This window comes from Chelonoidis abingdonii, chromosome 2 (genome assembly GCF_003597395.2).
Source record: "Chelonoidis abingdonii isolate Lonesome George chromosome 2, CheloAbing_2.0, whole genome shotgun sequence".
Classification (NCBI taxonomy): Eukaryota; Metazoa; Chordata; order Testudines; family Testudinidae; genus Chelonoidis; species Chelonoidis abingdonii.
The window spans coordinates 3,069,822-3,096,655 of NC_133770.1; the positions used below are offsets into that span (position 1 = coordinate 3,069,822).

Consider the following 26,834-nt stretch of genomic DNA (forward strand, 5'->3'; position numbering starts at 1 on the left):
CCAATGGGGGGGAAACCTCGTGTGCCTGGCAATGAGGGGGGGAACCCCTGTGTGCCTGGCCACTGGGGGGGAACGTCATGTGCCTGGCCAGTGAGGGGAGGAACCCCCGTGTGCCTGGCCAATGGGAGGGGGAACCCCTATGTGACTGGCCAATGGGAGTGGGGAACCCCTGTGTGTCTGGTCGAGAGGGGGGCATTAATTCCACAGCATCCGGCACAGGCAATATCTGGTGCACTCTGGGGGGAAGAGCCCCCCCTCCCTAGCCGACTCTGGGACTCAGGTGGGGCAGGAATCCTGTGCCTGGCAAACTCCAGGCCTGGGGGAAATTCCCCGTCCTTGGGGTGAAGCGTAAACACTCCTCGCTCTGGCAGACCCAGGGAGGACCTGCGGGAAACTCTGGATCTGGCCACCAGACTGATCCTTCCCCTTCCCATACAGCCCCACCCGAGGCTGGCACACCCATTGCCCTGGGGCCCCCAAGTTCTGGCCCATTTACAAACCATGCTGTCTCCACCTGGCTGCCCTCTCTCCCTAGTTTGTCACTCACAAATCTTTGGGAGCATTTCTCCTCCTTCCCCTCCCTGCCCACCCCAGTTGCACTCCGGACAGGACAGGAACCCCCAGCACCCTGGGGGGGTTCCTCTTCCATCAACTGTCATTCCCAACTGCCACAGGCCTGGCCAACAACCCCTCCCAAAGCAAAGGGGCTCCCCCCCACCCCCCGCGTAACATGCTTCCCCAGCGATGTCCACCAGCCCCCCCGGAACAGGCCACCCCGCAGAGACAGCAGCCACCTAACTCACCCGCACTGCTGGGCTCTCAGGCTGACTCCTACAGTTCAGGAATGTCAGTGGCGCAGCGGAATGGCCCATGAGGCTACAGCTGCATGGCAATAAAAAATCCGCAGCAGCGAGTCGCAGGTCCCAGGTCAACTGACTCAGGCTCATGGAGCTCGGGCTGCAGGGCTAAAAACTAGCAGTGGAGACGGTCAGGCTCGAGGCGAGGCCTTGACTCTGAGACCCTCCCCCCTCACCAGGTTTCAGAGCCTGGGCTCCAGGCTGAGCCCAAACATCTACACGGCCCAGATGTGTATGTTCTAGAAAATCTGTGTAAAGTGAACACACAATGGACACAAGGTTCACAGTGACTAGATACTCAACACAGTGAATATCAACAACTAGGGGGAAGGAACGCAAGCCAAAACAGAGGAAGAACAGGTTAAAGAATATTTGGATAAGTGAGATGTATTCAAGTCGTCAGGGCCTGAAGAAATTCATCCTGGGCTCCTTGGGGAATTAGTTGAAGCCATCTTGAACTGTTAGCAAGTCTCTTGGAGAACTCCTGGCGGGCAGCTGAGCTCCCAGAGGACTGGAGAAGAGCAGACATAGCACCTACCTTTCAAAAAGAGAACAAAGGGAACCGGGGAATAAGAGACCAGTCGGCCACATTTCGAGACTGGAACAAACGATTGAACAATCAGTTTGTAAGCACGCGGAGAATAGCAGAGTTACAAGGAATAGCCAGCAGGGATTTATCAAGAACCAGTCATGCCAAACCAACCGAATTTCCTTCTTTGACAGGGTTACTGGCCTAGTGGAGGGGGGAAGCAGTGGGTGTGATATACCTTGATGTTAGGAAGGCTTTTGACACAGTCCCACATGACATTCTCATACGCAAACTAGGGAACTGTGGTCTAGATGAAATGACTATAAGGTGGGTGCACAACTGGTTAAAAGGCTGTACTCAAAGAGCTGTTATCAATGACTCACGGTTCAACTGAGAGGGCATATCTAGTGCAGTTCCACAGTGGTTCTGGAACTATTCAATATTGTCATTCGTGACTTGGATAATGGAGTGGAGAGTATATAAGACATAAAATATGCAGATGACAGCATATGCAAAGGGCTGCAAGCACTTTGGAGGACAGGATTAGAATTCAAAACTGGCCTCAATAAATTGGAGGACTGGTCTGAATTCAACAAGATGAAATTCAATACAGACAAGTGTGAAGTACTTCATTTAGGAAAAATCAAAAGCACAGCTATAAAATGGGGAATAACTGGCGAGGTGAGAAGGAGCTGGGGCTTACAGGGGAGCACACATTGAATATAAGTCAACAATGTGACACCGCTGCAAAAAGGCTATTATCATTCCTGGGTCTATTATCAGGAGTGTCATAGGTAAGACACAGGAGGTCATTGTTCCACTCTGCTTGGCACAGCTGATGCCTCAGCTGGAGAACTGTGCAATTCCGGGTCCCACACTTTAGGAAAGATGGGGACAAATAGGAGAGTCAAGAGGAGAGCAACAAAAATGATAAAAGGTTTAGAAACCTGCCCTACGAGGAAAGGTTAAAACACTGGACATGTTTAGTCTTGAGATAATAAGACTGACAGGGAGACCTGATAACAGTCTTCAGATGTGTTAAGGGCTGTTCTAAAGAGGATGATGTTCCGTTGTTCTCTGTGCCCACTGAAGGTAGGACAAGAAGTCTTGCGTTTAATCTGCAGCAAGGGAGATTTAGGTTCGATATTAGGAAAATCTTTCTAACTATAAAGATAGTTAAGCTCTCCTGTGGGCATTCAAGCAGGGCTGTGGAATCCCCATCACTGGCGGTTTTTAAAAACAGGTTGGACAAACACCTGTCAGGGATGATCCTGCCACAGCGCCGCTGGGGACTGGGCTTGATGACTTCCCGAGGTCCCTTCCAGCCCGACATTCCTAGGATTATAAACCAACAGCCTGGGAAGTAAGGCAAAAAGCAAATGAACTGGTAACCAGTTCCAATTTTTTTTTCAACTTTCTTTTAATTGATGTTCAGGCAACTGCCAACAATGAACAGAGCGCCAGCAGGGAGTGGCTCAAACCTGATGTACAATGCTGGGTGAAAACAGGCACCCCTCATATAAGAGAGAGAAACATGCATCTGTTTTCACTGACCTGGTGGTGTGGATGGGATTAAGACCCCCCTCTCCTGTATCGGGAGATGACTGTATTCATATTATCCATTTGGACTGGGGTCAAAACATGCCTCTATACCAGGTAACCTTGGTGGAGGGCAATGGGAAAACGCAGCCACCATGCAACAGTAAACAGAGGGAACATTAGAGCTAGTCTGTAAAATGAACCCAGAAGAAACAGCCATTGAAACACCAGAGGCTGACAAAGCCGTTCTCAGCTCAGACCCCTGAAGCACCCAGGCCATGCCCAGGAGGGTCTGTCGCTGAGAGTCCTGGCTGACACTGACCCTTCCCCCACATCCCCAGAACCACTTTTGGATTAACCCACAGAATGGGCATCTCCCTACATCTCCCAGCTCCCGCTTATTGTTCCATATCTTTTCAGAGCAGAAAAGTCAAACGCCCCAGCACGTCCTGGACTGATATTCCCTGTAACCACCCTGTACTGAACTACAAGCTATAAACTTCTAACACACAAAGAAACTGTCAAAAGGACCTCATGCAGTCAGTGCTCCCGGTCGGCTGCTGAAAGGAGCGAGCCATGCAGGCTCTGCCTTCCCAGGACTCCCTGTGGTTCAGGAGGCTGTCCCGTTTCTAGGGGCTGAGCCGTGGGTGGGTTGCCTGGTGTCGCACCAGAGTGTGCTTGAGCCGGAAGCTTTTCCCACATTCAAGACAAGAGTAGGGCCTCTCTCCCGTGTGGACACTCTGATGTCTGTTCAAATCCTTCTTCTGCCGGAAGCTCTTCTCACAGTGGCTGCAGGCAAAGGGGCTTTCTCCCGTGTGGATCCTCTCGTGTCGCAGAAGATCCTGTCTTTTGCGGAAGCCTTTCCCGCACTCCTTGCAGGTGTGGGGCCTGGCGCCCGTGTGCACCTTCCGATGGGCATTGAGATTCGACACGTGGCTGAAGCATTTGCCGCACTCAGTGCAGGGGTAGGGTCGCTCTCCCGTGTGGGTGCGCTGGTGTTTTCGAAGGTCTTGGCTCTGCTTGAAGCGTTTCTCACAGGTGCCGCAGGGGTAGGGCCTCTCTGCCACATGGGTTCTCTGGTGGGCAGCAAGATGCGCCAGCTGGCTAAATCCCTTCTTGCACTGGGAGCACAGGAAGGGTCTCTCTCCTGTGTGGGTTCTCTGGTGGCTCATCAGCTCCTGTCTCAGGCAAAAGCTTTTCCCACAGTCCATGCAGGGAAAGGGCCGATCCCCCAAGTGCGTCTTCTGGTGCCTCGTAAGTCCTGCCATTTGGCTGAAGCTTCTCCTGCAGTCCAGGCAGCTGTAGAATCTGTCTCCAGTATGGACTCCCTGATGTCTGGCCAGATCCTTCTTCCGCAGGAAGCTTTTCCCACATTCCCAACATTCATGTGACTTCTTCTGACCATAAAACCTGCCCAGGCTTTGGAAGAAGATCTTCCCCTTCAAGCTCTGCTCACAGGCCGAACAGCTGGGCACCTTCCCACGGCCCTTGGCTCCCACCTCTGAAGAGGATTCCGCGTGCTTCCTGGAGCACTTTTCGCTCTCCCTGGGACTGTCCGGCTCCTTCTCTGCTGGGATTCTCTTGGGTGTTTGCAACTTGTGCCGCCTCTTGTAGGTTCTTCCTTGGCTTGAGCTCTGGAAAACTGTCTCTTCACCATCTCCTGGTGGCACTGTTTGTGGATCCGGGGTCTCAGGCCCTTCCTCCGGGTGCTGCTTCTCAGCTCCGTTCATGTCCCCTCTGCTGTATTTCCCAGGGGTGGTTTTCTCTCACCCTCACTCCTTTTTCACGGTCTTTCCTAAGCAGGATGGGAACCCAATAAGACAGCATGAGCCAAACTCCTAAAGCCAATCCAAGAGGGAGAAAATTCTTCTAATAAAAAGGGTTAAAAAAACACCAACACAACCGCCTGGAAGTGACCTCCTGGGTAGGTGGGTTGGAGACAGGGGCAACAGAAACTAGGGGACACCTTCAAATGCAAGGGTGCGTCAAGGCACTTTGCAATAGAATGGAAGGCTCAGAATCTGGGTTGGGCAAAGTAAGCAGAAGATCGCTGTAGTGCGGTGAGACAGCTGGAGACCCAGCTGCACCAGCCCAGCAGAGGCCAGATTCTTCCTATCCCTCGACACCATGGGGAAATTCTAGTAATAAAATCTGGAGTAACAACAATCGGTGCTCACCAAGGCTGGGGAGCTGGGCACTAGTTTGAAGAGAACAGAATTAAATTTCCCAAGACAGCAACATGACAGACCCTGCTGCACAGTCAGACTCACCTGGATCTCGCAGCAGAAAACCCAAGGAAACACTAAGGGAAATCAGAGGTTTGCAGAGCACCCTGGCAGTTACCAAGTTGGAACAGGAACCTGGAAAGAAAAAGGCTCTGATGAGACAAATACTTCATCTGACCTTCCTGCCCCTTCGCACAATTGCCCCAAACCCCAGGGGAGACTGCAGGCTCAGAGGGGAGCCTTCCTGCTCACAAGGTGTGGAAAGCTGCTGCATTTGAGGGAGAAGATCTCACACAGTTCCATGGACGTCTGGAGAGATGAACAGAGTGAGGGGGCTAAGCAGATAATTTACCCATAATTTCACCAGTACGATGAAGCTCCAGAATTCAGCCCAAGAAAAAGGACTGAGTTAGCCAGATTAGGGGAAAGCCTGCGCCTTGGGATTTGGGACCAACCACCAATCAGAACCGGGCAGGGCCAAGCCAAGAGCAAGGAAGGGGAAAGAAAAATCACAGCCCAAGCTCCCACAATGGAGGAGCAGAGAAAGTCTGTGTATCCGGCATATCCAAATGGCAGCACACACACCCAGAACCAGACAAAGGCACCCCAGTAGGTACAGGACTCATCAGGGAACACATTTAGAGCAGAGAGGGGGTGAATCTGTGAGCTCAGTTAATGACAGGACATCCCTGAGTAACAGGAAATTGCTGGTGAATTGGGAGGGCCCAGCCCAGGAGAAATGGTTAGCGACTGACGGGAAGACAGGAAAGTACAAGGCTCCCTGAAGGTGCCCAGCAGAGGCGCAGCACTGTGCCCTGTTACAGTCTCTCCATCAGATGGGGGCTGGGAATGTGGAGAAGGAACTTGGAAGCTGAGAGTCTGTGTGTCCGGGGACCCCGGGTTGCAGCAATTTTCAATGTATTTTAAGCAGATTTTTGACAAAAATGCCTGTTAAACTTTTCCGTGGCAGTCATAGGTGTGGAACTAGGGGTGCTGGGGTGCTGCCGCACCCCTGGCTGGAAGTGGTTTCCATCATATTCTGGGTTTACAGTTTGGTTCTATGGCTCTCAGCACCCCCACTATAAAAACTGTTCCAGCAGAAGTGAATTCCTGTGTGACCCAGAGCAAACAGGGTCCTGTCTACAGTGATTAAAGAGGCAAAGCCATTAGGCAGTTGTTTAAATCAGCAGCTCAGTGAACTGAAAACTTTCAAACCATCCCCAGAGAACCTCCCTTAAAGCAGCGGTTTTCAAACCCTGTTTTCTGGGGACCCAGTTGAAGAAAATTGTTGAAGCCCGTGACCCAACAGACCTGAGGATGAGGGGTTTGGTGTGTGGGAGGGTCTCCGGGCTGTGGCAGAGAGTTGGGGTACAGGGGTGAGGGCTGTGAGGTGGGGCCAGGAATGAGGGGTTCAAGGTGTGGTAGGGGGCTCTGGGCTGGGGCAGGGGGTTGGGGTGCGGGAGAGGATCAGGGCTCTGTGCTCGGGGTGCAGGCTCTGGAGTGGGGCTGGGGATGAGGGGTTTGGGTGCAGGAGGGGGCTCTGGGTTTGGGGGGCCCAGGGCTGAGGCAGGGGGTTGGGGTGCAGGAGAGGGTCAGGGCTGTGTGCTGGGAGTGCAGGCTCTGGGGTGGGGCTGGGGATGAGGGGTTTGGGTGCAGGAGGGGCTCTGGCTTTGGGGGGCCCAGGGCTGAGGCAGGGGGTTGGGGTGCAGGAGAGGGTCAGGGCCCTAGGATGGGGGTGCAGGTTCTGGGGTAGGGAGAAGGCTTGGGGGGTTGGGGTGCAGGAAGGGGCTCTGGGTTTGGAGGGTTCAGGCCTGGGGCAATGGACTGGGGCGCAGGGTTCGGGTGCAGCTTTACCTCGGGTGGCTCCCAGTCACCAGCGCAGGGGATATTAAGGTAGGCTTCCTGCCTGTCCTGTCACCGCAGACCGCGCTGCGCCCTGGCTCCTACGCGGACTTTTAACAGCCGGATCGTCAGTGCTGACCACATCCGCCGTGACCCAGTGCCTTCTGCTCCACGACCCCGTACTGGGTCCCGACCTGCAGTTTGAAAACCACCTCCTTAAAGTGACTCAGAGTGGCCTGATTTCCACTGGCTGCTGCTGCTGGGCCCTGAGGTCTCCATCCCGTCGGCCTCCAGCTGGGGAGAATAGGGTGAATCCTCAGTCAGGCACCAACTCCGCTAGCAGAACTGCTGCGTCCCCCACCAGTGACACAGGGCAGGGGTGGAAATCAGAGCCACTATTCGCCCCAGTCCGTGCCGGCCAGGCCGTATCGGGTTTAACGTACATGAGGGCCCCATGGTCTGGGACAATGACTGTTCTGGCCATTGTAATCCCCTCCCCACTGGAGCACGCAATAGCCCCTGTCCTGGCTGAAGATGCAGCCCCAGTGAGCCCTGACAGCCCCCACCTTGCCCAAAGAGACTGGCCTGGCCAGGGCGGTTTCCAGGAGATTCTCAGGAAATCCCCATTTCTGCTGATCTCTGACCCAAGTGAATACGCCCACGATGGAGCACAGACGGGGACCTGAACTCGGGGCTGAGCTCAGCCCGTGCTCGCTGTCCTGCTGGAAAAGCGGAAGGCTGCTCCTGGGACGCACTCAGCCCAGCAGCTTGGAGCGGGCAGCTACAGCTGCAGAGTAGAAATCTCCCTCAGAATTCCTGCTCCCGCACCTCGGCCCCATGGCGGCCATTTCACAGCAGCCTCTGCCGTGCCTGGGAAGATGGCGGCTGTCTGCCAAGCTCCGCAGTGGCGGTGAAGTCAGGCTGCCCTCCCTGAAGACAGCCACCACCAGCCAGGAAGGGGCACTGTGAGTGCAGGCAAATCTGGGGAGGACACGACAGCAACCTGGGGCAGGGACGGTCACTGCAAATGTCTAGATATGTATTCAAGCAGCTTTACACACTCACACTGACCTGCACACATGGGATCAGCCTTACACATACACACATCTCTGCACATGGGACCAACCTTACATACTCGCACAGCCCTGCACACACAGGACAGCTTTACACAGACACATTGTCCTGCACACATGGGATCAGCCTTACACACACACACACACATCTCTCTGTACACATGGGACCAACCTTGCACATACTCACACACACAGGATCAGCCTTACACACATAGCTCTGCACGTATGGCACTAGCCTTCCATACTCACAGCCCTGCACACACAGGACCAGCTTTACACACATACACACACACACCCTTTACACATGGGAGCAGCCTTACATACTCGCACAGCCCTGCACACCCAGGACCAGCCTCACACACTGGCACAGCCCTGCACACCCACGACCAGCCTCTCACACTTGCACAGCCTTGCACACCCACGACCAGCCTCACACACTGGCACAGCCCTGCACACCCAGGACCAGCCTCACACACTGGCACAGCCCTGCACACCCAGGACCAGCCTCACACACTGGCACAGCCCTGCACACCCAGGACCAGCCTCACACACTGGCACAGCCCTGCACACCCACGACCAGCCTCTCACACTTGCACAGCCCTGCACACCCACGACCAGCCTCACACACTGGCACAGCCCTGCACACCCACGACCGGCCTCTCACACTGGCACAGCCCTGCACACCCACGACCAGCCTCACACACTGGCACAGCCCTGCACACCCACGACCAGCCTCTCACACTTGCACAGCCCTGCACACCCAGGACCAGCCTCACACACTGGCACAGCCCTGCACACCCACGACCGGCCTCTCACACTTGCACAGCCCTGCACACCCACGACCAGCCTCACACACTGGCACAGCCCTGCACACCCACGACCGGCCTCTCACACTGGCACAGCCCTGCACACCCACGACCAGCCTCACACACTGGCACAGCCCTGCACACCCACGACCAGCCTCTCACACTTGCACAGCCCTGCACACCCAGGACCAGCCTCACACACTGGCACAGCCCTGCACACCCACGACCGGCCTCTCACACTTGCACAGCCCTGCACACCCACGACCAGCCTCACACACTGGCACAGCCCTGCACACCCAGGACCAGCCTCACACACTGGCACAGCCCTGCACACCCACGACCGGCCTCACACACTGGCACAGCCCTGCACACCCACGACCGGCCTCACACACTGGCACAGCCCTGCACACCCACGACCAGCCTCACACACTGGCACAGCCCTGCACACCCAGGACCAGCCTCACACACTGGCACAGCCCTGCACACCCAGGACCAGCCTCTCACACTTGCACAGCCCTGCACACCCAGGACCAGCCTCACACACACACTGGATCAGCATTACACACACACAGGCCCGCTGAGCCCTTCACCCCACAGCCCCACTCACTCGCTGATGGAGCCAAGCCGGGGCTGATCCCACAGGCAGCGGCTGCGGGCCCTGCGGTGCCCCCTGTCTCTGCCCCCCAGAGCCGGGCGGTGGGAGGGGACAGCACGGCAGAGCCAGCAGCTGCCTACAGGCCGGAGGGCCACGACTGCCAGCCCTGGGCCCTGAGCACTGACCTCTAATGGAGAGAGGAAAGCGCAGGGCCAGCATGGACGCTCTGGGGCTGAGCTGCCAAACCGCTGCCACCCACGGGCCCGTCGCCCTCCTCCCTTGCCCATGTTCCTGACACCCACTTCTGCCAGCTGCTCTTCCAGGAGGGGGCACGTGCCTTGGGCAGGACGGGCGCGTCCCTGGTGTTATTACACCAGCCCTGCTCCTGCACCAGGCCTCTGCGTGCTGCCGCGGGGTCGGTAACGCAGGGGCCAGTGCCTGGCAGGAGGCGAGGGGCACCCCTCTGCAGGGCGAAGGAAGCCTGCGCAGAGCAGGTCTCGCAGGGAAAAGCCCCTATCTCTATGCTGTCTCACAATGGCCCATGTTAGAGAGGGGAAAGGCCCAGGGAACGTCCTGGGGGGTGCATGGCAGACCCCCCAAGCCTCCCCCATTATGTGACTGTTACCCATCCCACATGCAGAATGGACCCAGCTGCCCCAGCCAGCCCCACGCTCACAGCAGGCCAGGACTCACTTCTCTGCTCACTGATGCTTCTGCAGCAGCTTTGAATAAACTTCCCTCAGAGGCATTTCCTGCATTCAGTGTGGGACAAAGCCCCAGATCACCCTGCCTTTGTGCCGGGAACACAAACCCTGGTTAAGGGGAGAAGCTGGAGACTCAGGCAGCTGGGGAGTCTGCATCCAGCCAGCAAGCGCGGCAGAGCTTGATCTCCAGGCTCCAGGCATGCAGGGCTGCTGCAGCCTGCAAGCAGAGCTTGTCTGTGTGTGTCTCCATTCTGGGAAGCGCCCCCCCATCCCCGCCCCCCACCAGCTGCGGTGTAGACAGACCCTTAGGGTTTGCGGGGTCACAAGATAAGATTTATGCCCAAACCGAACACAGGCCCCTCACCAGTGTGAATGCTCTGGTGTCTTGTTAGCCTCTGCATTTTGCAGAAGTGCTTCCCGGCCACAGTCCATGCAGGAAAAGGGCCTCTCCCCAGTGTGAACTCTCTGGTGGGGTCTGATTTGGTAGGTACCTGAATCTTTCCCCACCCTCCCTGCAGGGAGAAGGTCTCACACCACCACCATCCCCAACGTGGATTCTCTGGTGTGCAAGAAGAGCCCATTCTGTCCTAAATCTCCTCCCATGCTCAGCGCATCAACATCACCCACAGAGACACTCCTCTCTTGATTTTTCAGCTCTCTCTTCCCCGGGAGGGAAGCATTGCCCGCACACAGCACATGGATACAGGCTCCTCAGACCTGCTCCTGCAGCCATCCTCTGCAGGAAGGATCCAGACGCAAGTCCTTGGGGAAGGGGAAGCACCAATACGGAGGGAGGCAGGGGAGCCCTGCTGGGGACAGCATGTGTCTGGGGCAGAGAAGGTGGCCAAGGGCCTGGTGAATAGCCCCATGGGGTGACCCAAAGGGCACAGACCCCAGTCATTGCTGTTGTACTTCAAGTCATCTCTGAAGGGTAAGAGCAGCCTGAGCTCACCCCACCTCACACATCACTGTGCAAGGACAGACACACAGGGACACTGAGGCAAGGGGTGCATGTGACCCAAGGGTGATCCCTTCTTCATGCCAGCTGGCAAAGGGGATTACCAGAATCTCCTGACTCTGGGCTGTACATTCTGGTTCACCAAACCATGTCACATGAGCTCTCAGATGAAGGCCAGTGTCACACCGGTTATTACTATCCTGGCGAAATGTACGGACCGAGGCTGTGCAGGGAGTTATGTCTAGACACTGAAAGTACGTTCTCAGAGCCTGCACCGGGGCTCTGGCTTTTCCAGCACAGGCAGCGTGTGTGCTTGAGAACACTCACGTTGAGGGACAAGCCAAGTGAACAGCCCAGAGCACTGGGAATGACGTGGAAGAGGGGGAAAACACATGGACACCAGCCAAGCCCCGACAAACCCTGCAGCCGGAATCCAGGGCTGCAGCCTGGGATGGGGTCTCTGCCACGGCTCTTCACTCTGGAGCCTGTGCAGCGCTGAGTAAGCTGGGATGGGGGTTACGCATCTTGGCACGTGCGCTCCGGACTCTCCCACACCATGGAGTCCTGCTGGGGGCTGGCCCCTGGCTCTGCCCCTTGTTCCGGGACTGGAACCTCCATAGGCTGTTGGTGGGGAATGGTCAGGGGCCATTGGGTGTGTTCCCACTCACAGAGTTCTTGTTACAGAGCACTGGCAGGGTCTGACCGGCCGCAAGGGGTTGGCTGCTTCAGGCCGGCTTCACCCACAAGCCACAGGAGGAAACAGAGCCCAGCCCTTGAGAACGACTCCCAACTGACCAGACACACCCGGCCTGAGCTGCTCGTTTTAGTTTTCCAGGTTGTGATCACAGAACTCCCACCCCAGCTCAGTGGCCCAGGGGAAGCTGCTGTGATGGGTGCGTCAACAGCCCCTGCCTCCCACTGCCCTACTCCTCTCTGCTCAGACTCCTGGGGGACAGGGACTGGGGGTTACTCAGTAGAATCATCAGAGTCTCAGGAAAAATGTGGTTCAGGAGAAACCCCAAAGGAGCCGACAGGAATCAAATAGAGGTTCAGGGTCACAGGGTCTCAGCTCTTCACACCTCAGCAACAGAAGGAAAATCGCTATTTACCCAGCAGAGCAGTGTCCCGTAGTTCTCCAGCATCACATCCCAGTACAGCTCCTCTGCCAGCATCTCCCACTCCTCCCGGGAAATTCACCTGGCCCTGCAATCACAAGCATTCACAGCCCCTACTGCTCCCACCTCCTGCCCCCAGCCTCAGCAGGAAAAGGGCCTCGTGTGTGTGAGTCACAGCGATCATACAGCCCAGCAGGGCTAGCCTGGGGATTTATCCACTCCCTACAAACAGCCACCTGCACTGGGCCCGCTTCAGCCAGTGCCTGGGTCTTTGTCCATCTGTAACCACAGAGTCTGGAGCCCAGCTCCCTCCAGCCGAGGCTGGAGCAGAGGCGAGGCTCAGAGTGGCTCTACAAAGACAAGCCAGGGCCGGGGATTTCCCCCAGTGGGTTGCTGCTCAAGCCTTCCAGAGAGGAGGAGAGACCCAGTCAGGATAGAAACACTGGGGAATCGCCCCCGCCCGTGTCACTGAGCGAAGCAAACCATGTCAAAGAGGAGACACTGGGAGAGCCTCCATTACTTCCCCTGTTGATGGGGTTGGTCCCTTTGCCTCACTCAGCTCAGGCAGCAAGTGTGGATGGGTTAGTGCCCTCCCCCAGTTCCCGGCACTCACTCAGGTCTGTGGGGTTTGGGCTCCCCATGCTGCGGGAGACATTAAACAGCAGTAAACAGCCTTTGCCCCTCTGCTCCCCCCACCCCGGGGCACCAGAAGTGTCGCCAAGAGACTCCCCCATTCATTACCCCATGGAGCACCATCTCCCCTCCACGCAGGCCCCACTGGTGAGGGTCAGAACACCCTCCAAGCAACACCTATCCCCATGACTGCTTAATGTAGGGGGCAGGGGTCTCTGCAGAGGGGCGATGGGCCCCAGAGCCAGTGAGAAAAGCCCCTCTGGGGAAAGTTATAGGAAAAAACCTTTAATGAAAGGTTACTCTGAAGGGTCAAAGGTCAGGGCCCTGAGTGGGGGTAGCCCCCCATCCATTTCTGGGGCTGGAGGCTTTCCCACAGCGTGTGCACTGGACTCAGCAGGGACTGGGCCTGCCGCATGCACGGCCCGGGGTGGGGAGCTGGTTAAGCACAGGAACAACGGGGGGCCCAGCTGAGCTTCCCACCCCCTCAGGGAGGCCCCTCATTGCTCCGTCCTGGAGGCTTCACTTCTCCAGCCTCGGGGTCCCACTTCCTCGCAGGCCTAACACTGAGCTCCCCTCGGCCAGGCCAGACATCGACTCCTGCCCCTGCCCGGCAGCGCCTGGCCTGGCATTTCTGGCAGGTGCTGCAGCCCCTCTGCAAGCCAGGCCGGGCCACTAACCCCTTCCTGCTCTGGGGCTGACACACCCCATCACACCCCTCCTCAACCCTGTGACACAGGTGCTGGGCTCCTTCCTTCACGCCTTCCCCTTGCACTGTCACCCTCCCCTCTGTATCCCACCACCTCCCTGTCCGACACCGTGTTCACCAGCACCCCAGCTTCCATCGCTTCTTGCCAGCCAGCTGCAGCCAGGCTTTAGTCAGGCTAGAAAGAGTGGGAGCCGGGGGACAACTTTACTAGGGGCAAACATCACATCCAGTTACAAACACTGAAGAGGTGGGGCAATCATCTTAACCAAGGGCAAGCTGCAGCTTCGCTCCCATTGAGAACAATGGGAGATGGTGGCCATTTTGCATTAGGGCAAAAGTTGTCTCACTCATCCCAGAGTGAGCTGAGGTCTCTGTGGGCCTCTCCCCCCAGGAAGGTGGGGGAAGCCTCATCTCACAAGCCTTGGGAACAATCCTGCATTGATCCTAGGGCCTAACAGGATTCAGGGCTTTCCCCCCATGGGAGTGGTCAGCGTCCTTCCCATGTCACTTCCCTTTCCCCCAGGGAGGGAAACCCCCAGCCCCACCTCGCACTGAGGGAGTCCTGGGTCAGGGGCTCTATCATGACTGTAGCACCTTGGAGCAGGAGCCCGTTATGCCAGGCATTGACTGAACAAGCTGAACACAAAAAGTCCCTGCTGCGCTGGGTTCAGGCTCCTGCTAGGCCGCTGGCCCCGTCAAAGTGAAGCATGTGCTGGGGTTGCCACCTCTGAGACTAAAAACAAAAAACTGACCCATCCTTGCTGATCCTAAGCCCATAACACTGCACAGCTGGCAGTGTGCACTGAGCAGCTGAGCAGAGTTCCCAGCGACAACCTGGCTTCCAGCAAGGGTGACCAGAGGTCCCGATTTCATAGGGACAGTCCCGATTTTTGGGTCTTTTTCTTATATAGGCTCCTATTGCACCCCCCCCATCCGGATTTTTCACACTTGCTGTCTGGTCACCCTACCTCCAGCAACTCTCTCTTCTCCTCAGCCACATCCTCCAGATGTCTCGCTCATGTATGCTAACTCCTGTCAGTCCACTGCTGCCTACTCCACAGCTTTGAATGAGCAGAGAAGAAAGGAAGGGGGTGCATGGGCCACATCACTGCCACTAAATAACTAACTAACCCAGGAACATACATGAAACGTAAGCTTGGGTGCCCTGCTTTGCCACTGCTGTGTAATATACAGGTGGGGAGTGCCGGATTTTAAAGCCAGAAGGGACTATTAGAACATGTAGTCTCACCTGCATGGCCCAGGCCAGAGAATTTCACCCAGTTACCCCTGTATGGTCTATTTCTCTGTCTAATGTATCCCCCAGTCCTAGGAGCTGATGCACCTGTGCAGGAGGAACTGCTGGACTGGGGCTTTCGACTGTAAACTCCTTGACGCTTGGCTCCCCTTCTGTACTGAACTCAAGCGAGAGCCACCCCGTTTGCTCTCAGTAAATAACGGTAGTGGTTTTAGGAACAAACTTTAAGTAAGACTCTTCCCATAGAAAAAAAAAAAGGCGCAAGGATGTTAATGGTCAGCCTGTGAAATAAACAACGCTCACTGGGTCATCCAGTCATTTAAATCTTTTCTAGGTTTTCCTTTTATGAAAAGTCAGGCCAAGCGAAACAAACCACAAACATACGGGGGGGAGCAGCTCTCATCTGACATATAGTGCCAAATAGATTGTACCTCAAACTGCCCACAACACAAGTCCATGGCCCAAGAATAGACATAAGAATCACCTTCAAAACAAACTGTTAAAAGAACATTCAGGTTGCAAAGTCAAGCACTGAGGTCAGGAAATGCCAAAATTAAGATGTTGTGGCCACCTTAATTCTGTCTCCTCTATATCCCAGTCAGGCCATTTCCTTCTCCCCTGATCTAGAAAGGGTCTTATCTGGTGCTCATCACTGGAGTATGTCAATGCCTCCACGCTGCCTGGGCACCAGCATGTCACTGAAAGCACAGGGCAGCCTCCTTGCTCTCACTTCCTTGCCGCTGGGAGGAACAACACCAGGGAAAGTCCTGCTCATCCTTCGCACAGCCTTGGGCTGGAGCATGCTCAGAGCAGACTGAAGAATTTAGCTGCAAGCTCTCAACATTTGATATTTTGGATGCTGATAATTGGGCCAAGTCTGTGTGGTTTTTCAAGGGTGTGATGGAGTAGGGGCTGTGTGTGTGGGGAACGGGAAGGAGTAGGGACTGTCGGTGTGGGGAACGGGAAAGCAGGGGATGTCTGTAGGTGGCGGACAGGTAGTCAGGGTGTAATCCGAACCCGGCAGGGGGGAGGGGGGAGCACCTGGGCGGAGGAGAGGGGAACAAAGGGTTTTCGGCCGGAGGAGGAAAGGCAGGACAGTTTGGGTTTGGGCTGTGGGGAGGAATTCAGGGGATCCTAGCTGGGATCCAAGCACCCTGAACCCCCAGAAGGACTCAGTGGAGGGGTCCTGACTGTGCCTGCAAGCTCTGCTGTAACCTGTGTTCCTGTTGTCCAATAAACCTTCTGTTCTACTGGCTGGAGAAAAGTCACTGTGGGTCCCAGGAAGAGGGGTGCAGGGCCAGACTCCGTGACAAAGGGAACAGCAGGAGGCATATCCTGTGCCAAATTTCAAGTCCCTGCTTCAGCGTATGAAGGCAGTAGAGCTTCTCAGTGAAAAGGTTATATGAATATTTTAACAAGGGCAAAACTGTCCTTTCCCCAATCTCATTCTTGGAGATGGCTGAACTGTCTCATCTGAAACTTTCCCCAGTTCTTCAGCCTGAGGCAAACACCTGGCATGGAAAACGTCAGGCCCCATGGTTAAAATTTGGCTAAGTTCCAAGCAACTGAACACAGAGCCCAATAACGGACAGTGTTAGGAGAACTGTACTATAGGTCAGGAAAGTCTATTTTTTGCCAAGGTCCAAATTTCTTGGTCAAGGTACAGTCAAGGCCCAGACGCCAGAGAAAATAATAAAATAAAATAACAAGTAAATAAAGATTCCGGGCTCCGTTCAAAAGCGTCTGGCGGTGCGGATTTGGCCCATGATCCACCTATTGACTGCTACAGGCAGCGCTATCAGCTCCACCTATAACAACTGCCATTTATCTTTACAAAGGACTTCGGATCAAACCCAGGGTCTGTCTAGTCTGGGATGCCGGCTCCAGAAGTATCCGGTGCCTGCTGTTTCAGAAGACAATGCAAGAAACCCCCTAGTGAACAATGATAATCTTGTTTCATTTGACTGGATGATTTAGGTTTCTAACATGTCAGGATCCAATGCCAGAATACTATCCATTTCTGTGTGGATAAAAGACAGTACAAAATAGCTTCAGTCTTCCACCACAGGGGGGTGCAGCAGTATAATTGCAGAGAACAGCGATCATGCAAAAATTAACAGAAAGGGACAGAGACATCATTAGTTCTTAAGGTCTAAAGATTAGTAGAGAATAGCCATTGAAAGAAAGAAATACAATACTCAGTGTAAAACACAAAACAAAAGATACCAAGTGGGAAAATCTCAGGCCCTTGTCCACATGACAAGGCCAACTGTGGGTTCTGGAATCATTTCCCAGTGTCTCCATCCCACCTGCTCACAACAAATATAGTGGAGCTGTATTCATTCACCAGCTTTTTTCTGGTATGAGGCCTGAGCTGAAGCAGTGGGCAAGCTTTGCTGATATAAAGCAAAGTTAGCAAAAGTCAGGCTGTGAGCAGATGTCAGGCTCTGCCTGCTCACAAGTCCATAGAATTTGGCAAGAACAGGGCTGATATTGCAGAAACACACACATTCCTAAGAAGTGCTAGGCACAAAGTGCTCATGCAAACACCCTCCAATATCAAGTGATACCAGAACATCCCGATGTCAAGGATGGTACAGACACATTCCCCAAGGAGAACAGGAACACACCGACCCCTCCTAAAGATGAGGTCAGGATGACAGTACGTAATAGAGATGTTTTAATTGAACCAACACATACAAGGCGCTGGGTAATAACAAGCAACGTCAGGGGGCAGTAACTAACTATAGCAGAAGGGCAGTACTAACTCGTTTGTATCAGTATAAAGATGGATCTCAGAGGGAGCATCTTTGTCCAGCTGAGGGGGAATAGAAAGTCCTGCTGCTGACCGAGCTGTGTCCAGTGTCCCAGGCATACGTGTCTTAATATCCTCGTAGAGTCTGACAGGTGCTATTACCACGCTCTGTCAACAATAAACCTGGCCTGGTACCTTTGTCCCTTAACTGATCTTATGGTCACTGGGCGGTTTGCTCAAGGTCTGCTGTGCTGGCTGTCTGCGCAGGGCTGGGGCACCACACAGCGAGAACACACACACAGCCGAACATCTAACCACACTGCCACATCCACTACAGATTCCTTCACAAATTCCAAGAACAGAAGCAACCTTTAGATGAGGGATCAGCAGCCTTTGGCACACAGCACACCAGGGTAAGCCCCCTGGCGGGCCGGGCAGATTTGTTTACCTGCCGCATCCGCAGGTTCAACCAATTGCAGCTCCCACTGGCCGCAGTTCTCCGCTCCAGGCCAATGGGGGCTGCAGGAAGCAGCACAGGCCAAGGGAGCCTTGTCCTTCATTGGAATGCAGTCCATTGGAGTGGTGGAAGGTCAATGCACAGCGTTTTCCAAGGCTGGGAAAACTGGCAAAGAGTTGCCCGTGCATTCCAGGATTGTCTGTGCCTGCAGAACGGGTATTTTCCAACGCTGGCCGTCCTGTTAATTGGCTGCACACAAGACCAACACCAGAGCATGTAAACAAAAATCAGCAGTAGAGTTGAAATTCTAATGGGACTTTTTGTGTTTTAGGGGGGCTCAGGGATATGATGTAAAAAGTTAAACAGAAGAGTGGGTTTTACACATATGACTGTTTTTGTTGTTAGTAGATACTTGACAAAGATAATATATATGTGGGGTAGACTGTGAATTGTTAACAATTAAAACATTTACCCGATACAATTTTAATGGTTTGAATGTTTACTTTCTTTATGCTATTTACATCCCTAATATGCTTGAGAGCTCTTTGACTGAGAAATTTTCCATTGGCACCTGCTGGGTCTCCGAGGATCACAGGGTGTGATCCAGTTACACGGGGTGCATCAAACATATTCTGAAGGAGCTCTACATAAAATCTAAGGCAAGGTAGTTAATTATTTTTTGTCAAAGTCCAAATTTCTTGGGCAAGGTATAGTCAAGGTCCAGATTTCAGAGAAAGTAACCAAAAACCAACAACAACAATAAGTACAGTAGAACCTCAGGGTATGTTCACACTACAAAATTAGGTAAATTTTACAGAAGTTGATTTTTTAGAATTTGATTTTATACAGTCTATTGCGTATGTCCACACTAAGTGCATTAAGTCAGCAGAGTGCGTCCTCACTACCACAGCTAGCATCGACTTACAGAGGGGTGCACTAGGGGTAGCTATCCCTCAGTTCCTGCAGTCTCCACTGCCCATTGGAATTCTGAGTTAAGCTCCCAATGCCTGATGGGGCAAAAACTTTGTCGTGAGCGGTTTTGGGTATATGTCGTCAGGCCTCCCTCCCTCCATCCTTCCTTCTGTGAAAGCAACGGCAATTGTTTCACAACTTTTTTCCGGGGTCCGGTCCACCGGACCCACTCAGCCCACTGCCTGCCTGGATGATCTGAACCCCAGGCAGGCAGTGGGCTGAGCAGGGTTGGCTCAGCCTGCTGCTAGTCTGGGGCTCCGTCCACTGGCTCCTGCCAGCCGGGGTCCAGCTCAGCCCCACTCAGCTGGCAGACCTCAGTGAGGTCGATCAGGGGTGCCTGGACAGACATGGCTACCCTCCTCATAGAGCACTGAATGGGAGTGACTCCAGGTCATTCTCTTCTTTAAGTTCGTCTCATGGAGATTCAGTCTTGCCTGGAATATCATGCAAACTGGAGGCTTCTGCCTCAGGCTGCTCTCCCAGCCATCAGCACCACGCGGTCGCACCTACCCCAGGCTGCCCCATGCTCCCATGGCTCATGAAGCCTGGCCAGTAGTAAGGAGCAGTTCAATTTGTGCAATGACAAATCCAGAATGAAGGATTGCACTCTATGGGCCACGTTAAGATTATTTCAGAGTCCTAGATAGCATTTAGTCCCTATAAAAGGCTTCATGAAAATTTTCCCCTGCCCTGCAACTCATCACATGGAAAGGAGGGGATTTCAACCCACCTAAGGGCTCATTCACAAATGGCCGATGGGAGCTGGGAGCATTGGAAGATATTTGGGTTGGGTTCACAGATTTTAAACATTTAGGGGGAGTTCTCATACTCGCCTGGGAGCAGGAAGTTGCAGTGTGAAAACCCAGATGACCAGAGTGACTGTTCCTTATTCAGACTCTCTCTTCTCCAGCACTAGATCACCCCGAAATGGCACAATTTATATAGTCAATAAGGGAACCATAGACATCTCGGCCCTTGGGCCAAGTTCTGCTCTCACATTAAAGGACGGGGATCTAATGCTAAAGTCAGTGGTGGAACTTTGACAGACAAGAACGGGAGCAGCACAGGGTGCCAAGTCTGGAGTAACCCCACTGACCACCGTGACATCGCTCTGGACTTCCACAGGTCAAACGAAGTACAAACAGACCCGAGCCAGATGCTGCACCAGGTCTACCTCATTTGCTGCTTTTCAGCCCCACTGAAGACAATAGGGTGAGAGCTGTGTAACAGTGTCTGGTGCCTGTCCCTCCAGCTGCTTTTCTAGAACAGGGTTCTCACAATGCTCAGAGTGCAGCCACCAACCCTCGCTGGCGGACACTCTCACAATTTTTCCTAAAATACTTAATTAACTTCAGGAAAAACAAATCAATATGCACAGATACGCATCCAGATCATTGTAATTTATTTATGTAGGGTTTTTGCAGACTCAGTATTGAAAATAATGCACAGCTGTCTCTATTCTTTACTGGGCCTAAACAGAATAGAAACACAAGGTGCTCTGCACATTCTTGTCTTTTGTCTTGTTGTTTCTTTTGCCTTTTTGGTTGTTTTTTAGACTTGCTACAGAGTAAGTCTGTTGTGAGACGTAACAAACATACAATATCACTTTTCCCAGCAGACTTACTCAGTCCCAGCAAGCCTGGGGACAAATTAAGCCCTGGCTGGGGGAGTGGGCATGGAGACAGTGGGGACCAGTGACCCTGGGGCACAGGATGAGGAGTGGGGCCAGGGTGACAGGGAGGTGAGCTTGGGGCCAGCGCCGGACACCCCATGGCCAGGGAAAGAAGCCTGAAGCGCCATAGCTGGAGCCCGCCACTTAAGGGCTGATGCCAGACCCCCCCTCACTCCAGGAAGGTGAGGAACTCACAGGCTGCCTGCTCCTGAGGCTTGTGTCTCTCCAGATGGGGGCAAGGCCCAACCACTACTGACAATCCTGGAGGTGGGGCCAATGCTTTGTGCCCCCCCACCCCACCCCATCACTGCCTAGGAGGCCGCGGCGGCAAGAAAAGCCCCTGGTGGCCGCATTTGAGAAACTCGAGACTACAGCCCCTATTACCGCAGTCACCTGCACTGTCTGAGCCAGGCAGCTCCACCCAGGGGCGAGGCCCGGTCAGCAGGGCAAGTCTCCCATCGGGGTGAGCCGCTCAGGAAGCGGGGCTAAGCGGTAATGGAGTGTAACACACACAGGGCTGGTTGCCAGGGCCTGGGCCACAAGAACGTACAGGGGAGTCGCATGTTACATGGGGATTAGGTTCTGAGGTCAGTGCGTAAGGCGAAAATCGTGTATAGTCAAACGCTCATTGAGTGAAATGGCGGGCGGAATTGCCCGCACTACAGGTACGGTATTTAAATTGTTATTTCTCTCTTTTGTTTTGCCGAGCGCGTAGAGTTAAAATCACATAAGTTAAATGTGCCTGTGATGCGACTGTGATGGAGTAGGGGCTGTCTGTGTGGGGAATGGGAGAGCAGGGGAGGACTTTAGGGGATGGATGATACCGGAGCCTGTAACCTGAGCTAGGTAAGGGAGGGGAAAGGTCAACACCTTTGCCTGGGAAGGAGGACAAAGGGGCCGGCAGGAGGGAAGGGGGGGGTTTTCAGTTGGGGTTTGGGGCTGTGTGGGCGGAATTCAGGGTATCCTAGCTGGGATCCAAGCACCCTGAAAGCTCAGAAGGACTCAATTGAGGGGTCCTGACTGTGCCTGCAAGCTCTGCTGTAACCTGCGTTCCTGTGTCCAATAAACCTTCTGTTTTACTGGCTGGCTAAGAGTCACTGTGGGGTCCAGGAAGAGGGGTGCAGGGCCGGACTTCCCCACACTCCGTCACAGCGACTCCACTGTAACTTACGTTTGCTTGAGATGTCGGGGGGCGGGGAATCAGACCCTGTGTAAGTGCTGTTGAAACCAATGGGATCTCAGTCCTGGAAGTGCTGCCAGACAACATGTTGGCTGGGGTGGCTTGACCTAGCACCTGCGGCTAGTCCCTTTCCCTGCTCCCCTCTCCGCTCAGCTCCCTCACTTAGCACATCCGCTGACACTGGCTCCTGATTTGCACCAGCGGGAAGGGGAGCAGAACACGAGTCACGGCCCAAGTGACGAGGTTCCATCACCCACCCCGATTTCCTGACCAGCTCACAGCAGCACCCCGATGGTGGTTCATTCCTTGCCGGGCTGGGCCCGGCTGGCCGCTGGAAGCCGCTGCCCCAGGTGGGTCCGTTGGTGGGCAAGGAGGTTGGACACGTTGCTGAAGCTCTTGCCGCACTGGGCGCAAGGGTAAGGGCGCTCGCCCGTGTGCACCCGCTGGTGCTTGGTGAGGTCCTGCTTCTGGCTGAAGCTCTTGTCACAGTCCGTGCAGGGGTAGGGACGCTCTCCCGTGTGCACCCGCTGGTGCTTGGTGAGGTCGTGCTTCAGGCTGAAGCTCTTGCCACAGTAGGTGCAGGGGTAGGGGCGTTCACCTGTGTGGGTACGCCAGTGCGTGTACAGATTGGAGACCTGGCTGAAGGCCCGGCCACAGTCACTGCAGAGGTAGGGCTTCTCTCCTGTGTGGATGCGCCGGTGCGTCTTGAGCCGCTGGCTCTGTCCGAAGCTCTTGCCGCAGTCAGCACAGACGTAGGGCCGCTCGCCGGTGTGGATGCGCTGGTGGATGGTCAGCTTCTGCTTGTCCTTGAAGCTCTTGTCGCAGTCAGTGCAAGCGAAGGGCCGCTCGCCCGTGTGGATGCGCTGGTGGCGGACCAGTACCTGCTTCAGGGTGAAGCTGCGCCCGCAGATGTTGCAGACGAAGGGCCGCTCCCCGGTGTGGATGCGCTGGTGCTTGATGAGGTTGGAGACGTGGCTGAAGCTCTTGCTGCAGTCCGTGCAGGGGTAGGGGCGCTCCCCCGAGTGGGTTCTCTGGTGCTTGGTGAGATCCCACTTCCTCCGGAAGCCTTTCCCGCACTCCGGGCACTTGTGGGGTTTCTCCTTCTTGGGAACGCTGCTCTCCTGCACACCGGGAGCGGCCATCCCATTGGCTCTCGGGGCACACACCAGGCACGGGCTCGGCCCCTCTCCAGTCTCAGGCTCTGACCACATATTTGGGGAGTTGCTAGAGCACCAGTCACACCCCCGCGTGGCCCCCAGCTCAATCTCTGGTCTCTGAGGCCCACACGAGCTCAGGGCAGTTCCTTGCTGCTCAGGGCTCAGGACAGCTCCCTCTTCTGATCCCCGGAGTAACACCCTGTAGGGCTGCAGGGTCTCAGCCCCTTCATCCGGATGCTGCTCCTCAGAACTGCTCCTGGCCCTGCCATCTGCTGGGTGGAAAAGAGAGTCCAGAGATTATCCCTCAGGTAAGAGGGAGCACTAATACTCTGGGACCAAGCACACCCCTTCTTGCACGACACTTCTCCCAGGAGGCACTGCAGCTCCTGCAGGAAGTGAAGAAGGCCTGTGATTTCAGCAGGGAATAGACAATGGGCCAAATTCATGCTGGGGTAATTCCATTAACTCCAATGCAGTTACCCCAGCGAGGCGCTGGCTCAGTGTGTTCTCAGGAAAGTGAGTTTTCTCTTGTGATTGCCCCAGAGCTCCCAGTGCTGAACTGCCTGTCCCAGGCAATGGGCGTCTCCAGGGCGCAGGCCTCACCCTGTGCAGCATCCCCGACATGCGATTTGTGCAGCATCTCCCAGCATCCGGTGAGTGCAGCAGCCACCGGGAGAAAGTCACCAATACTGCAAAGCACTGAGGGTAAAAGAGCAGGGAAGAGCCTGACCTGCCCTGTGTGGGGAGAGTCCAGCATGGGCAGACTCAGTGTGGGGGTGAACAGAAGGAGTTTCCCGGGGGCTCTCCTAGCAGGCCCACCTACTCACAGTCAGGGGATTTAGGGAGAGTGAATCCAGCAAGAGTTTCCCCTAATCTTAACTACCTGAGCATTAAAAATAGCCTCCCATGAGACCCGGCACGGGGGTGTCTGACCCTGGAAGTTCTGTAAGGCACTGAAGGCGTCAGGGCTGTAGGGAGGAAACTGTGTGTGTAAGGGGAGAAGGTGAATATTCCTCATCTAAACACCCATTGACTGGAGGGGCCGTGGTTCTGCCTTGTGCGTGCGCCGAGTGTGAACGCCCAGTAGCTGCAGTGAGTGCAATGGAGAGAGTCTGGGTGAACAGCATGGCAGCAGAACACTATCCGCTCAGCAGCTGCATTCCCAGATCTCTCCGCAATATCCCAGAGAAAGCAGGAAACAGGTGGGCAAAAGGCTTGGCCTGAGAGGGGACAGAAGGCCGATGGGCACCTCCTGAGACACAACAAATCCTGCTGGCGGCAGCTGGGACAGAGTCACTGCTCCCTATTCTGGAGTCAGTGCGGCTCCCAGGATCACTGCTGCTCACCTCGGCCAATGCTCTCGGGTCTCTCCCATGCCACGGCACACTGGAGGATGCTGGCCCATAACTGGCGCTGCTGCTCCCCGGACCCATTCAGGACATCGCCGCCTGACAGGTGAAAAAGAGAATCCAGAAATTGTCTCACAAGCTGCAGCCAAGAGGAAACGGCTCCTAACCACCAGCAGCGGGATGGGGCTGGGATATCCCCCCAGCTGGCACGCACAGCCTGGTACCGGTAGCACAGAACTCCAGGCTCCTCGGAGCACAGAGGGGTGGTGGCGTCATTTGGGGAGGGTGGGATTGCAGCAAGGAGGAAGCAGAAACAAGGGGCCAAATCTCCTCTGCTGTACGCAGGTCCCACTGCATTCAAGGCTTCCCCCAGGGCTGATGATACCCCAGGAAACCTGTTTCCTTGGCCAACGTCTTGCGAGTCCCTAATGGGTACCAGATATGCTGGGAAGGTGGCATCGCCCAGTCACACCCACCTGGGAGGACACAGCCCAAATCTTCCCCCCACAGCAGCCTGCGGCAGCATTCCCATGAAGGGGCCCCTATCCGTGGGCTGAGAATAGGACAGTGTCACTGCCCATACAGACACACTGCTGAGGATGAAGGCCCAGGAGCACCTACCCTCTCTCCAGCAGGAGGTGGGGGCCAGCAAGCAGGCAGGGAAGAGTCCCTGCTGGATGAATGGGATGTAAGATAACCAGACAGAGGTCTGCACAGGCCCCCCACCCAGTCAGTGATCTTAGGGAAACAGAGCCCAGGGCCTTTCCCTAACCGCCTCACGTGAACGAGGAACAGAGCCCTCAGCAGCCTGGGATGGGGTCTCTGCCCAGCTCTTCTCTCTGGGGTCCAGGCAGCACCGAGGGAGCTGGGCTGGGTGCTACTCACCTCGGCAGTGACTTTCCGGAGGCTCCCACACCCTGGAGTCCTGCTGGGGGCTGACCCATGGCTCACAGAACTGCTCCTCCTCCTCTGCTGGAAGGAACATAACCCAGATGCTACTTCCTAGGCCCGGGAAACACTCAGACCCCCTTGCAGTGGGGCCTGACTGAGGCAGCCCCACATCCTTCCCCAGAATATGCGTCTGTACATCGCCCTGTCAGCACAGCACTGACGGCTCTGCCTGGCAGCGGCAATGAGGGAGGATGATCCCGCTTGGGAGGAGCAAACACTGAAAGTGTCCAGCAGGGCAGCAGGGATGTGGGGGTGAAAGAGCCAGCAGCTGACTAAGAGCCCCCTCCCCAAGAGAGACCGAAACAGGAGAGCGTGCCAGGTCAGCAGACAATTCTCACTGAAATAATCATGGTCCACAAGGAGCCTGAAAACTGAGGAGCAAGGGCTAGTGCTGGGGATGAAAGGGCAGGGGAGGGCAGCAGTGACAGCCCAACATGAACACCTGCGGAAAAGCTGGGAGAAAGAAAGCAGCACAGCCGGCGCGTCACTGGACTCTGACCCTTAGCAGCCCCCTCTAACCATTATGTCTACGATTCTGCGACTTCCAGCGCCTCACTGCAGAGCATGAGCAGCGCGGAGGAGCGATTGCTGATACTCACCCGATAGGGCTCTCCCATGCCACGGGGCCCTCGGTGTGGACCCAGCTACTTCCCCACGCCTGCCACGATATAAGAGTTTCAGGCTGGCCCAGAGCCTGTGATCGGAAGAGACCGGGCGTCAGGCTGTATATAGAACGGTTTTGTTTCATTTCAGTGAACCAGTTCGCCATCACGTGAAACCAATTGTGCGAACCTCAGCAGCGTCCCAGTTCATGAAATGACAAGGACTAAGAGTGGATAGAAACAAGCTGAAAGGTGTGGAACATGCCACAGAGAATAATACGTAGAATAATCACCGTGAAGTATTCCTTTAACTGACATTCAGCCAGTGAAGACGAAAGGCCACATCACACCTCTCTGTGCCCCTACGTGCACGCAGAGAGGGTGCAGATCCGCATTTATCAACTCCAAACACCATTTCTGCACGTGCCCATTCACCTGCTTGTTTAGAGCTCTCTGAGCAAGCGTCTGCCCAGGACCTCTAGGAAGGACAAAGGCTTGTCTATACTTAAAATCACCATGCTGGCATCAGGTTAACTGCCATCTGCGCGACAGAGGGTTCTCCATGCACGTACTCCACCTAGCCGACGACGCACAGCTATGTCAACAGAAGATTTATCCATCAACCTACGCTGTCTACAAGTAGACTGATTTAAGTACATCAACCAGGTATGTAATTCTTCACCACCCTGAACAATAGTAGCTGGGTAACCTAAACTTTCAGTGAGACCAGCCTTAGTGCTGAATTTACTCCCTCTCCAGATAAATACAAATGAACAAAAAACCCCATACTCCATGAGATGAGACCATCATTCATGGGAGTTTCTAATTGCTTCATTTATGCCCATTGAACTTCGACACCTTTGTGGATCTGTGACGTGGCAGACAGAATGCCACCTCCCTGC

General features: G+C 54.8%; 1 protein-coding gene across 1 annotated transcript; it reads right to left on the bottom strand.

Annotated features, from left to right (window-relative positions):
- Positions 1 to 2,873: 2,873 nt before the first annotated feature.
- Positions 2,874 to 23,166, bottom strand: LOC116828422 (uncharacterized). Its single transcript, XM_075062109.1, has 2 exons — positions 22,211 to 23,166; positions 2,874 to 4,315 (listed from the first exon to the last, which is right to left on the bottom strand). Exons 1-2 carry the CDS (start codon positions 23,082 to 23,084, stop codon positions 3,555 to 3,557), a joined length of 1,635 nt encoding a protein of 544 aa, XP_074918210.1. The 5' UTR covers positions 23,085 to 23,166; the 3' UTR covers positions 2,874 to 3,554.
- Positions 23,167 to 26,834: the final 3,668 nt, after the last annotated feature.